A 14,998-nucleotide genomic window follows, 5' to 3' on the forward strand; every position below is an offset into this window, starting at 1 on the left:
CATAGCTACCACTATATCTATTGGGGATCAATTCAATTCACTGGAAAAAAAATTCAATAAAAAGACTGAGCATCTGGAATTCAATAGGAACATTCCATTTATTGCTTCAGAGATATGTATCCCATTTGCTTCAGTGACTATGAGTTTAGAAAAGGACATCTATCTTGCTTTTATTCATTTACTTATAATTGAGCCTGTAGTGTATGTCAGGCATGGATTCATTTTTAATACATTTATTGATGTAGGTTTTGGTGAATATAATGTCAAAAAAATTTGCTATTCTCATGTAAACTTACATTCCAGTGGTAGGAGATAGAAAAGAAATAAACAAAAATATATGATGTTAGGTGATGACAGGTGCTACAAAGAAAAATGAAGTCGGGTGAGTGAGAGACGGCGGACGGGGCTACTATTTTTCAGACAGACCCCAGAAGGCCTTTGTGGATAGGTGATGAGAACAGAGGCTTGAAGAAAGTGAGGGAACACACCGTATGAATACCTGGACAAGAGTATCACTGACAGGGGGAGCAGCAAGTGCAAAGGCTCAGAGGTGGGATGAGCACAAAGGGACACTACTGTCCCCACAGTGGTGGTGGAGGTGGAGGGGTGCCCAGATCACACAGGGTCTTGTAGGCTGTGGTGAGAACTTTGCCTTAACGTTGGTGCAACTTTTCCCTACACTGTCCATGAGTCGTGTGCCTTCATTATAACGTAAGTTTTTCCCTGGCATCAGTTAGTATCCCCCTCATTTAAAAACTATGTGTATGGACTTCCCTGGTGGTGCAGTGGTTAAGAATCCACCTGCCAATGCAGGGGACACTGGTTTGTTCCCTGATCTAGGAAGATCTCACATGCCGCGGAGCAACGAAGCCTGTGTGCCACAACTACTGAGCTCACACACCCTAGAGCCCTCACGCTGCAACAAGAAAAGCAATGAGAAGCCTGCGCACCGCAAAGAAGAGTAGCCCCTGCTCACCGCAACTAGAGAAACCCTGCACGCAGCAATGAAGACCCAACATAGCCAAAAAAAAAAAAAAAAAAAATTAGGTAAAAAAAAAATGTGTGTATGCAGGACTACCACATGGTATAATAATTCCAATCCTGGGTATATACTCAAAGAGAAATGCAAACATACATGCATACAAAAACTTGTACATGAATTTTCATAACAGCAGTATTCATAAAAGTCAAAAGGTAAAAACCACCCAAATGTCCATCAACTGATGAAAGAATAAACAACATGATGAAAGAATAAACAAGTATGTCTGTACTATGGAATGTTATTTGTTAGTAGAAAGGAATAAAGTACTGATACATGTTACAACATAGATGAACTTCTAAAACATTATGCTCAATGAAGGAAGTCAAAAGACTACATATTGGATGATTTCATTTATATTTTAAAAATCTAGAATGGACAAATCCATAGAGATCAGAAGTATATTAGTGGTTTCTTGGGGAAGGGCAAGGGTTGAGGAGCAGCTTCTAATGGATATAGGCTTTCTTTTCTGGTGATAAAATTTTCTAAACTTAGATTGTGGTGATAGTTGCAGAATTCTATGAATATACTAAAGTCATTGAATTGTGCATCTTAAATTAGTGAATTTAATAGTATGTGCACTGTATCTCAATAAAGATGTTAAAAAAATTTTAAAATGTGTTTCTGATATTATATGCAATATCAAAAATCCTGAGGGCTTCAGCTATGTCAAATATATCTAACAGCAGTAATTTACGCCATGAGCTTCTCTTATTTATTGCTTAGATAACTGAAATGTTATAGACTAAGAGGTAGAAACGAACTTCAGGGACTCCACAAGGGAGAAAACTAGATCAAACAGGTGAAATAACTTATACTGTCATACAGCTTTGATAATAATTCAGATAATATTCAATCATATTTTTTTTTGCGGGGGTGGGTCTTGTTCAAGAAAGTAATAACAACTCAGGTATTTGACATACTGGAAGAGGATGAGATTTGGAGCTGAGTTTCTTGAGTTTGAACCTTGATTCTGCTACTACTATGGGTAGGGTCATGGCAGGATCTCAATAAATATTAATGAAATAAACAAATGGATTGAGGAACGGTTGCGATTTCTCATCTGGAAAAGTGAGACATGGTTCATGGGACTTTGTATGTGGAATAAATGAATTGATGAAGTTCACGTGATGGCTTTGAATGCATCCCCACTGTAACTAGTATTATTGTGTAAAGGAAGATTAGAGGGAAAATGGCAATCGACCCTCCTGAGGAGGTACACAAATACCCTAAATGCTATGAAAAATTCCCTGTCCCATCAGAAGACCCAAACAGTTGTTTTTCGAGATAGTTCGCATCTTGACATTCAATCAAGCAGTTTTCACTAGGAGGAGGCTGGCATGCTCGCCATCTGTTGGCTGCATGTGTAATTAGCACCATCTGCCGAGACTGTGTCCTTATTTTGCTCTTCAGTCTGCAGCAAGACAGTTTTCACTTCTGCTGAAAAATGTATTGCTTCTTGGGAGATAATGTAGTGAGCTGAACACAGCATTGCTGTAGAATCTACTACTTCCATAACTTGTTAGGGTGAAGTCATGAACAAGTTCTCAACCTCAGAGGGTTCTGTGAAGTTAAAGTATCACGAGAACTGCATGTGGCATTTCGAGGTGGGGGTGGAGGGCTGGGAGGGGTACTGGTGCCAGCTTACAGGAGCTGGTTTTTAAATTTTCAAGATTTTGCAATGCAGGTGTTAAACATGGCCATTATTAAAAAATTAATTATGTAAATGTACACTTAAGTTATTTCAAAAACAAAGGTAGCATCTGCTCAAAACTCATGACTTCCTAGTTATTCTACCACATTTATCTATGCTGTTGAAGTTATTTACCTCTATTGTGTCCATGATGGAAATACTAAAAAATGGTATCTCTTCCCAACTACCTGTTCAATGATCATGTTGGTAGCTTGAAATCTGCTGTAGGGGAAGTATTTACAACATGGAAATTGGCAAATGCTGCAAATTAGGGTTTGATTTATTGTTTTACTGCTTGTCTAGACTTAAAGAGATGGAGAAAATGTTGACAAAGCAAATTAAATATAAAAGTGTGTTGTGTCTGTATGTTGTCCCATTACATTGTAAAAAGAGGAAAATTGAGGAAATATACTTCTGATATTGAAAAACTATCATCTGACTCAGCTAAGAAGCTGTTCATGTAATTACATCAATTGCAGTCATCGTTTGGCTGCAGATACAAGAGTTTGGAAAAAATCAGAGAAAGCACTCTGTGAAAATCAATTGGCTATATAAAATTTATGATAGAGTGTTGTATATTTTACTATTATTTTAAAACTGTGTGCTACATACATCCTTTTATCAGTAAAGTTTATAATAGGTCTATATACACATGTATGTACATACTATTTTTTTGAGATGCAATATTTTCTTTAATATGTCTGTGGTGAGCATAATTACTTTTTAAAAAAATAAAGACTATTTTTTTAAAGCAGTTTTAAGTTTACAACAGAATTGGAAGGAAGGTACAGAGATTTCCAATTTATCACCTGTTCCCACACTTGCATAACTTCCCCCATTATCAACATCACTCGCCCAAATGTTACATTTTTTACCAAGGATGAAGCTACATGGATACATCATAATCACCCAAAGACCATAGTTTACCTAAGGGCTCACTCTTGGTGTACATTCTATGGGTTTGGACAAATGTATAATGTACTCATCATTATAATATCATACAGAGTATTTTCACTAAAAATCTTCTGTGCTCTATGTATTTATCTCTCTCCCCAACTCAGACTCTTGGCAATCACTGAACTTTTTACTGCCACCATAGTTTTGCCTTTTCCAGAATGTCATATAGTTGGAATCACATAATATGTAGCCTCTTCAGATTGGCTTTTGTCACTGGTAATATGCATTTATGTTTCCCCCATGTATTTTTATGTTTTGATAGCTCATTTCTTTTTGCACTGAATAATATTCCATAGTGGAATGTCTGGATTGTACCACAGTTTATTTATTCATTCACCTACTGAAGGACATCTTGGTTGCTTTCAAGTTTTTGGTAGTCATGAATAAAGTTGCTATAAACATCTGTGTGTAGGTTTTTGTGTGGACATAAAATTTCAATTCCTTTGGTAAATACCAAGGAGTGTGATTGCTGGATCACGTGGTAAGAGTATGTTCAGTTTTGTAGGAAACTGCTAATCTGTCTTCCAAAGTGGCTGTACTATTTTGCATTCCCACCAGCAGTGTATGAGAGTTCCTGTTGCTCTACATCCTCACCAACATTTGCTGTTACCAGTGTTTTGATTTGGGCCATTCTAATAGATGGATGGGGTATCTCATTATTGTTTCAATTTACATTTCCCTGGTGACATATGATGTGGAGCATGTTTTCATATGCTTATTTGCCACCTGTATGTTTTCTTTGGTGAGGTCTCTGTTGAGGTCTTTGACACATTTTTTTTTTCCATTGGGCTGTTTGTTTTCTTATTGTTGAGCTTTAAGAGTTCTTTGTATATTTTGGAGGATAGTCTTTTATCAGATGTGTCATTTGCAAATATTTTCTCTCAGTCTGTGGCTTGTCTTTTTATTCTCTTATATTGTCTTTTGCAGAGCAGAAGTTTTAAAATTTTAATCAAGTTCAGCTTATCAATCATAGATCATGTCTTTGGTGTTGTAACTAAAAAGGCATCACCATACCCAAGGTTATCTAGGTTTTCTATGCTATCTTCTGTGAGTTTTATAGTTTTGATTTTTAATTTAGGTCTATGATGCATTTCAAGTTAATTTTTGCAAAGGGTGTAAGATCTGTATCTAGATTTATTTTTTTGTAGTTGGATATCCAATTGTTTTAGCACCATCTGTGGAGAAGACTACCTCTGCTCCATTGTATTGTCTTTGCTTCTTTATCAAAGGTCAGTTGACTCTATGGGGGTCTATTTCTGGGTTCTCTGTTCTATTCCACTGATCTATTTTTCTAGTCCTTCATTAATATCACACTGTCTTGATTACTGTAGCTTTATAATAAGTCTTGATGTTGAGTAGCATCAGTCCTCCAACTTTGTTCTCATACCTTTTTTTCAGAGATTTGGGTATTACACATTTACCACTGCTTGTGATCTGGTTTTAGTGCTACTACTAATGTGCCATATGACTTAGTACAAGTTGTTTGGCTTCTCTGAGCTTTGGTATCCTCATCTGTGATTTAAATGGTTGGAAAAGAAGATATATAGGTTCCAAGAATTTGTTTCTTGATAGAAGGGACAATGATACAATAGAGTGGTCACAAATGGGATCTTTGAAATCATTCGTGTTGGGTTCTAATTCCCCCCCCCATCACTTACTGAGTAATCTTGGGCACATTATTTAAATGTTCTGGGCTTGTTTCCATGTCTGTAAAATGCAGATAATGAAGTGCAGTTCCTTGGATGGCCAAGCTTAAATAAAATAATACTTGTTTTTCAATTAGCTCCTAGTCAATTTGTGCTAAATATATGCAATACCCTTTATCTATGAAATATGATCATCACAATCAACGCTTTTGGAAACATACCATCAGTGTAATGTTCTGTAATTAGAGACATAGACTCTGAACAAAATTGGATAAAACCTGGCCTCAGTCACAGTATTTATTATGTCTAAAAGTTTTATGACGTATAAAAGTGAACCTTTAGGATTTCACGTCCTGATGATTAATTGTGGAAGCATCCAAAGAAGCAACTTACGATCCAAATGGCTAGTACATATTTCACAAGGCCTGTTTGAGAAACCTCTCCACGTCTGTGGAAACTTTCAGAAATTAATTCCAGCAGTAAATTGCTGAAACCATTCTTTGGGTTGAGTGGGGAGGGATTAAGTTAGGCAAAGCCAAAGATGTGAGAGGGACCTGCCAGCTTTAACAGTTCCTCAAATAAGGTTGGAAAGTGCAGTTTCTTAGGAACATGTATGTCAACAGCTGCACCTTGTTAGTGACAGATGTGGGATAGAAGCATCTTTCCTAACCAAGCCCAGGAGACATCTTTTTCGCTGACCTGGGTGTCTCAGGAAAGGTGGGCAGGCAGGGTGAAGGGAAGGACTAAGGCTTCAGAGGCAATGACATGGGCAGTGGGGTGGGTGGATTTGTATGTATGAACCATATCCATGGATTCACAAAATGCTAGAGGCCATTGTCTTCTACCATATTTCTATAGATGGGATATTAAGGGCCAGTAAGGGAATATCATTTGCCTAAATTTGTAACGGAGCAGGACCCTATGGGATCTTCCTGGGACAGGCCTTCCCCATATCCTCTGCTTTATCTTCTCTGTGACGTACATAGATAAGAGTATTTGATGCACATTTCCTGAGTTTTTTTTATGGATGTGAAAACCCTGCACCACATGGAAGATGTTAACTGCTTGATGACCATGAGCACACAGCCTCCAGGACTCCTGGGGCCTAAGGACTGATAATGTTAACCCCTGTGACACCATCCTCTTATCTCAGCATCAGCCAATCAGAGAACTGTGTACGAGCTGATCACATACCCTGACCGCCCACCCCCTCACCTGGCTTTTAAAAACGCTTTGCTGAAACCCTTCAGGAGCTCCAGGTTTTTTACAGGATGAGCCACCAGTCTCTTTGCATGGCCCTGAAATAAACTTTTTTCTGCTCCAAACTCCTCTGTTTCAGTTTGTTTGGCCTTACTGTTCATCGGGCACATGAGCTTGCACTAACAAATTCATAGCACAGACAGAGACAGAGCCAGAAGCAACCAGGCTTCTTGACTTGCCTCTTACAGGCCTCTACCTAATGGGAACGCATGGCTGAGGATCACAGGCTCGTCTCTAGTTGGTCCTATGACAGCCTGCCATGCTTATCTAATACACGTTTATTAAAATGGGCTAAATTATAGAGTTACTTTAGTGTTTACTATGCATCCACTATGTGCTCAGCACGGTGCTATGTGTTTGCTGTAAGGAAAACAATGTTTAGTAAACTATGGTCTTTGTGATTGAGGAGCTTATTTTTATATTCATTGATAACAGATTTATTGTGTATGCTCCACACCAAAGTAGATAGAGCATGAGATGGTTTCAGCCTACACAGAGAGGCAGGAGTATATTCCAGTGTAGGGAGAACGGCAGAGGGTAAAAGAGGGAGGAATGAATTCCAGAAACCATTAGTTCAGTTCAGTGTCCCTTTGTCAAGTGTCCATCACGTGTCAATAACCATGCTATAGGATTTGTGTTGGTTATTAACTTTAAAACAGACAGATGTATTACAGTGTAGGTGCATTCCCTCCCTTTGAGAGATAAGGAAACAAACTTGGAGAGGTTACGTTCCTTGTAGATTTCACATTTGGAAAGCGGTAATGCTGGGATTTGAACACGGGTCTCCTTGTCCCCAAATCTAACATTCACGCAACCATATGTTAGCTGCTGCTACATCTCAAACATAATGTTTAACTTCCCCTGAGGTCATTGCCTCACACCTCAGCCCAATGTCCGTTGCTGTGTGAATCCTTCCTAGGATTCACAGTTCTTCTGCAGGGGCCGAATTAAGTATGTAAGTACTTTTTTGAGTTCCGACAACACTTCATATAGACCCGACCAGACTGTGGACTCCTCGTGGTCTAAGGTCTTCTGTGACTCAGTGCCCTGGCACAAAGTGATTTTGAATAAAAGTGGCCTTCTCCCCTGGCAGTTATCACATGGTGTTGTAACTGCCTTGTTTTCAATTCTTCTAATTGTGGCTACTTTACATTTCACTATTGAACAGTGTATTTGCTACTCAAACGCTTTTTCTTTTCTCTGTGTGATGGTGAGACAAAATACTGTCCTGTAGTTCCATTAATGAGTGATTTTACAACATTTATAACATTGGCTTTGAACTGAATATTATATCAATGCCTCTCTCACTTTTCTTTTTTCTTTCTTTCTTTATTTTTGGCTCCCAAATAAGGGTATGACCTCTATCACTTTTGAGCCACTGGCTGTGCCTGAAATAAATTTAAATCTAAAACAGTAGAATAATCTTAAATTTATTTCTTATCATTTCTAGGCCTGGGGCCTAAAGCTTGTTATTCATTAAGGATATAATCTATAGGATGGCAAATTCCACCATTTTTTGTGATGTTTTGTGTTTCCGTGTTCTGCCACTAGAGGACAGTATCATCCCTCAATTCATGTCTTTTGCACTAAAAATTGCATAGTTTGGATGAGTGGGAAATCAGGGAACAGGGAGAGTTTGCAGAAACAATTTTAGATACTAGCAAATATAGTAAAACCCTGGAAACATTGCCATAGTTGACAAAACTTGAGTTCTGGTCTAGGCTTGGACTGCTTGCTCTGTGACCTTGAGTGAGCCCCTTCTCTTGCCAGGCTTCTTGGCATAAAGGGTAAAACCAGATTAACTCCAAACTCTTTGACATCTAAATTCGAATAAAATCAAACTAGTAGAAAGGTCTTTTGATGGCATTATGTAGAATTCTATCTTGCTTCTTTTCAACCAAGCTCATGTTTCTGGATATCCATGTTTAGCCATCTATGCATAATTCCTTCTTCTTCTCATGGATAGTTTATTGTATTTCATTATAAATTCATTCTTGTATATGATATGCTTTTTACCTCAAAGGAAACTGGTTTGTGCTTGGTTCACATGGAAGGCAAAGAGAAACTCATTTTAGGCTCACTTATTCTCAGCATTAAGAAGCTAAGTCACACCATTTTTCAATATTACAGCTATCTTCTGCATCTGTGGTTAATGCTAATTAATGGTTCATCATAAACAACTTACACTATATACATACTTTGCCCCCAAATAAACTTTTACCCATTTTTAGGAATGAAAAAAAAAAAGAAAAAACCAAGCTTCAGGGAAGATAAGTTCTTGAAATCTGACAGTTTCCAGATAATGTCAGAATATGATTGCAAGAAAAATAATATGAAATGTACATTAACATAAATCTATAACTGCTCAACTTTATGAAAAATATCACCATAAAATTTTGCCATTACTGAACCATGCAATATGTTTTTCTCTATGACATTTTGTGAGAATGAATAAATTATCTGAGAATGTGTTTGCATCAAAAATACAGAATTTTATAATAAACACATAAATCATTCAAGCCTTTTCCAGCAAGATGCCTGATCCAAAAAATGGGGGTATTCATATTACTTTTCCCCTTTTCAGCTCCTTTCTCTGTACAGTACCTTAGAGCTCAAGGTGGTAATACAAAACCATCAATTATGGAAGTGCAGGAAAAGAAGACATAAAGAAATAACTCATATTGAAGAAGTTTTCCATGCAACCTACAAGCTCAACTCCTGTGAGTCTTGCTTTCACTGAGGTCATCTCTGCAGTTATGATTTCAGTTTACATTGGGGTCTACTTTTAAAAAAGTCATATTTTATAGCCATGGTACTTGGATATCAGCCAACAACCCTTATAAAATTGACAGCACTAACTTAGCTCTGAAAGATGTGTCTTTCTTGCACTCCCGGACGAATTTCTTTGCTCTTTTTTTATTTTGGGTAATTAATTTCACATAAAGAAAGCGTGATCGCTTTTTTGCTTAGGTTACTGGTAAGCTTAGAGAAAAACTAGAGGTTTAATTGTAATAGAATGTAGTGATGCGTGCCCGAGCATCCTGAATTTTATCCTTACCTTAGTCTTACAGTCTATCTAGATACTTCCTACGATTTAGAAAAATGTTCTTCCATTTTACCATGTAAGTTTTTGTTGACTGCTCCAAATATTTGTAAGCTGAGGCAAAGTGTAGATGAATATATGGATGAATAGTTGTGATGTTGGGATTTATAATAAGAAATATATATTTCGTCTCCATCCCTGTGTGTGGCACAGAGCTCCTAAATCCCTTGGAATTTCACAACGTTGAGAGCTATCAAGGTAACTTTTGTTATGTTAAGGAGGTGACTTTTGGACTCCATCTAATGATGGGGACTGGCTGTCAGTGGTGCATAGCCGAAGACCACGGGATCAAAGGGTTAGAACTTACAGTCCCCTACGTCTACCCCCCACCCTCCCACCCCCCGCCGCACGGAGAGGAGAGTGGCTTGAGATTGAGTTCAATCCACAATGGCCAATGATTTAATCAACCATGCCTATGTAATGAAGCCTCTATAAAACCCCCAAAGTTTGGAGTTTGAGAGATTCAGGAAGCATGGAAGATCCCTGCCCTTTCCCCATATCTCCCCTTATATGTCTCTTCCATCTGGCTTGTTCCCGAGTTATATCCTTTTACAATGAACTGGTAATTTAATAAGTAAAATGTTTCTCTGAGTTCTGTGAGCCACTCTAACAAATTAATCGAACCTAAGGAGGGAGTGGTTGGAACCTCCAATCTATAGAAACACAGGTGACAATCTGGGCTTGTGACTGCCATCTGAAGTGGTGGTGAGGTGCGGTCTTGTAGGACCGAGCCCTTAACTTGTGGAATTTGGTGCTGTCTCTGGGTGGATAGTGTGATAATTGGGTTGAATCGTAGGATACTCAGCTGGTACCCAGAGAATTGCTTGATGGTGTGTGGGTGGAAACTGCCCCCCTACATATGTTGGAATTGGAATTAGAACCATCCTGATAGTCACACAGACATATTAATATATGTAGAATAGTGGTCAAAGAAGATTCTGCAATCAAAGAAATGAAGGTGCATGTCTACAGTGAACTATTAAAAAAAGAGGAGAATTGTGACATCCATTTCTTGTCTGCTTTCTCCCCAGGACTCATTTCTCAATAAATTGCCTATAAAGCTTCTATTAGGACCTAAGACATTTATACATCAAATGATTATGATCTGCTCTGGGATGCCTCTGTGCTTTGCTCCTTTCCTCTGTCAAGAGGCATGAAAAAATTTCCTCTGCATAATTCATGTGGTCTTCTAAGGACTAAAATACATCAGTTAATGCAGAAAAGCTCTGAATCAAGTGCTGTGTGCATGGAAGGCATTTCCATGTTTAAGGACTAAAGAGGCACTGATAGGAAATCTCCCCTATTTTGAGGGGTTTAGGAGTGGTCTAGAGGGAAGATAGACAGGGATCTGTCAGGCTGTGCAGGATGCAGAGGAGAGAGGGAGTAGGGAACAGCTCTTGTTTCCTGCCTCTGCTAATTCAATTGAATTGATGAGTCAGAAAAGTCCTGCCCACTTCCCATTTCAAGAGGAGGAAAGTAAGACTCAGAAAGGTTAGGTGCCTTACTTAAGGTAACACAGCCAGGTAGTAGTAGAGCCTGGGCTTGGGCTCCTCTCATTGCTCCTTCCACCTTGCTTCCCTTTGTGCATACCTTCCCTTTGCGCCTCCAGGTCCACTGTTCACCTTGTCCACCCTGCTCCACCCCACTCTCCATCCTGGAGACCAACCAGCACATGCAGGCTACCTTGCCCCGTGGTTTCAGGTTGGGCTCAGCCATTAGGAAGTCTGAACAGGAGATCAAAGGAAGGTTGGAGAGGGAGATTGGGGCATGTATTCCCTTGGCTCCCACCCTGGGAGGTCCACATGGGCTGGTGGTGTTCCTCAACCAATGGTCACTGCTCTTCTCAAGGTGGTGAGCTCCTTCTGGTCTTCTGTAGCTGTCCCCTCATCCTTTTGGGCTTAGGGGTGGTGACAGCACCATTGCTGTTGACCCTAGTTTCTGCATCACCCCTCATTCTTCTCCTACACCTCACACACCTTAGTCAATAGTTCCTTTGTAAAAAAACCTCCTTAAATTATCCTAATTCGGGTGTGTGCCATCTGTTTCCTCTTAGAACCCTAACTATCACACTTTCCCATTAAAGAAAATGTGATGTTAATAATATGTTATAGAATATAGCATCAGACACATAAAAGATGATCTTGATGTTTCAGTTACTGGGAAATGTAAATCATGGGATTGTCATCTTTTCTAACTGAACATTGTAAGAGAATATGGGGACATTGGGGGAAATGATGAGAGAAGCTATAATGTATAGGATCCAATTAAATTTCTTTGGCTGTCCTCCATTTGTGCTTCTAGCACTACTGAAATTGATTATTTCCTTTCAGGTTCTTACCTGTATCTTTATCTCCAAATTGAGTTGCTTTGCCTGAAGCTTTAAAATCTATTTTCATGTTAATTAATCAGCATTTTAAAATTAGATTTCTATCTTGCAATTTTACAGAGGGGTATGCTTAGAGAAATAACTTAGTTATATATCTGATGCAACCCATATGTTTCAAAACAATTTCTTTCCCAAATTGCACAACATGGAATATGACTTTTCACAATCAATTTCTTCATTAATAAGGTAAGGTGATAAAAAGGCATAAGATGTGAGAGACTCTTTCCAAAATTAGTTATTTCATGAAGGTTAATTCAATAGACAACCTTGTTGAAGAAATCTGTGACCACAGACAAAAATGTAAGAGGATCTTGGAAGCAAAGAAAGATGCAAATATACTTATATTTCAAACTTTGTGATTTGACTTTACCTTTAACATGTTGGCTTCTGATATCCCTGGAAATGGGTTGTTCCACCTGTAGAAGACAACGTGACACCATTATTTCTTAAACTGTGACTATACCATCTCATGATCTGCCACTCAGTATATAACTGTAACCTGATGATTCCCAAGGTTAAAGGCATAAGTCCCTGGACTCATAATTCTTATAGATCACCCTACGAGTATGGGAGGCAATCAGTCAATATGTGTAAATACGTGTAAATACATGTACCACTGTGCCAGCAATGAGGGTAGTGGCCTCAGGTGGTAATTTGGCATAAAAATACTTAGTTTGAGATCCAGTTGAGATCCAATCCAATCTTATTGCAGTGAAACTTTGGAAAAGCATTTACCATATTATGAGCCTTAGATTTTTCATCTTTTTAATAGGGAAAATATTTAGTCAATCATGTCATTGAATTATTGTGAAGATCAACATACATGATCAAGCCCATGAAAGTGATGGAGCAGGCAGATCAGAGTGTGGCCTCGTGTGGATGCCCGTGTTGGGATTTCACCTCCATCATGTGCTGGCTATGAGAACATGGCCAGTCGTTTAACCTTCTAAGCCTCAGTTTCCTCATCTGTGAAATGGAGGTAACAAAAGAACTGGTACCTCACAAGGGTGGCAGGACTACATGAGACAGGCAATGTGCCTAGAACAGGAAATGACACAAATGAAGCTGAATAATTGTTAGCTGTCATTGTTAATAGTATTAAAGGTGTTGCTGAACTATTAAGGGATGGCTGTACAATTATTAGGCATGAGAGTGAAGAAGATGATAGAGACATCCTAATGATGCCCAATGCCTTTGAAAGCCTTTGAGCCTAGATCAGTATTGGGGTCTATGATGGTTAGCTTTATGTGTCAAATTGACAGGGTCACAGGGTATCCAGATATTTGATTAAACATTATTTCTGGGTGTGTCTGTGAAAGTGATTCCAGATGAGATTAGAATTTGGATCAGTAGACTGAGTAAGGTATATTGTCCTCCCCAATGCCGGTGGGCATCATTTAGTCCATTGAGGGCCTGAATAGAATAAAAAGGCAGGGGAAAGGAGAATTTGATCTCTCTGCCTGACTGTTGACCAGGGACGATGGTCTTCTCCTGCCCTCGATGACTGAGATTTACATCATTGGTTCTCTTGGTGCTCAGACCTTTGGACTCAGGCTGGAACTTATGCCACTGACTTTCCTGGGTCTCCAGCTTTCTGATAGCAGATTGTGGGACTGAGCCTCCATAATCACTAATTTATTTATATGCATGTGTATATGTATATATGTCTATGGCTATATATGTCTACATGTTTCTGTCTTTCTATCGTATCTATCCTATCGTCTATCTATCTATCACCTACTTATCATCTATCTATCTATCTATCATCTTCCGCCTATGTTTCTAGAGAACCCTGGCTAATAGAGAGTCTTAGTGTTACACTTCATTGGTGCCAAGTTGAGCTGGCCAAGGTGGATGGGGAGGAAGGGTCACTGAACGCCCTGTTACCTCATGTCTTAATGTTCAATGTCCACCTCTTCCTCTGTGGAACATTGAAACACCTTATTTATACTTGGAAAGTGGTGGCTCTTCTGCTGGCCAAGTTAGTCAAGGCTTGAGTGTGGTTTGGGTTTGCTGTTGTTATGGCTTCCTTCATCACACCATCAGCTTCCAATTCCGCCAGGGTATGGAGGCTGGTGTGCTGGGTTTTTATTTTATTTTTTTATAGTAGCTTTTTTTTTTAAACATCTTTATTGGAGTTTTGCAAAGTTCTTGTTGCATCCTCAGCTTTCAGCCTTCCCTGTGCACCTGCCCTGCAGAGCGGGTCTCTCCCAATGCTAGCCCAGAGCAGGAGAGGTTCTCCATTGTCTCTGTCTCAGCTGGGCCATGCGTGATTAGGGTATTAGGAATGGGGCTTCCTTAGTGTTTCTGTTCTTTTCCCCTTTGGTGGCCAATTTTCCTTTTGAACATTTGGATCCATTTGGATCTTTCATATGACAGAGTTTCTTTGCATTGCATCTTCCCCAGAGGGAGGTACCCTCTGATGATATTAGCATAGGATCCCGGTCCTAGAAATATTGCCTGCCCCTCCCCTAGGGCTACACCCATTTTTCTATCAAATATTTACTAGTGCCTACTTTATACCTGTATCAATGCTGGATTATGAGGGAACAAAGAGGAATAAGAACTTGGATGCTGAAGGAAGACTCAGACATGCATGCAGTTCTGAGTTTACAACAAATTATAACACAGGTTTAATTACAACAGAAGTTTTTCAGCCTCAGCATCGAGAGTTGGGGCTGGATAATTCTCTGCTGTGAGGGCTTCCCTGTGCTTTTGCAGTATACTGAGCGGCATCCCTGTCCTTCACCCAGTACGTGTCAGTAGCACTCCCCAAGTCTTGGCAACCAACAGTGTCTCCAGGCATTGTAAATGACCACTAGGGGTCAAAATGGTCTCGGATCAGAACTACCGATTACAGTGCAATGTGTTACTGATGTCAAAGGCTGCTTTGCATTGTTTCCTCCAGAAGGCT

At 39.2% G+C, this 14,998-nt stretch overlaps 1 protein-coding gene across 1 annotated transcript in view; it reads right to left on the reverse strand.

The window, feature by feature from the left end:
* The window catches only part of CLNK (cytokine dependent hematopoietic cell linker), a gene marked incomplete at both ends in the record, with an annotated part of 189,097 nt that overhangs the window by 63,510 nt on the left and 110,589 nt on the right, over positions 1 to 14,998 (reverse strand). Inside the window, one exon of the mRNA XM_082643369.1 lies at positions 12,455 to 12,500. Within this exon, the coding sequence (XP_082499495.1) occupies positions 12,455 to 12,500 (46 nt within the window). The remainder of the gene's footprint in view (positions 1 to 12,454; positions 12,501 to 14,998) is intronic.

Source organism: Mesoplodon mirus (genome assembly GCF_964341445.2).
Source record: "Mesoplodon mirus genome assembly, chromosome: 2".
In the NCBI taxonomy this organism is placed as follows: Eukaryota; Metazoa; Chordata; class Mammalia; order Artiodactyla; family Ziphiidae; genus Mesoplodon; species Mesoplodon mirus.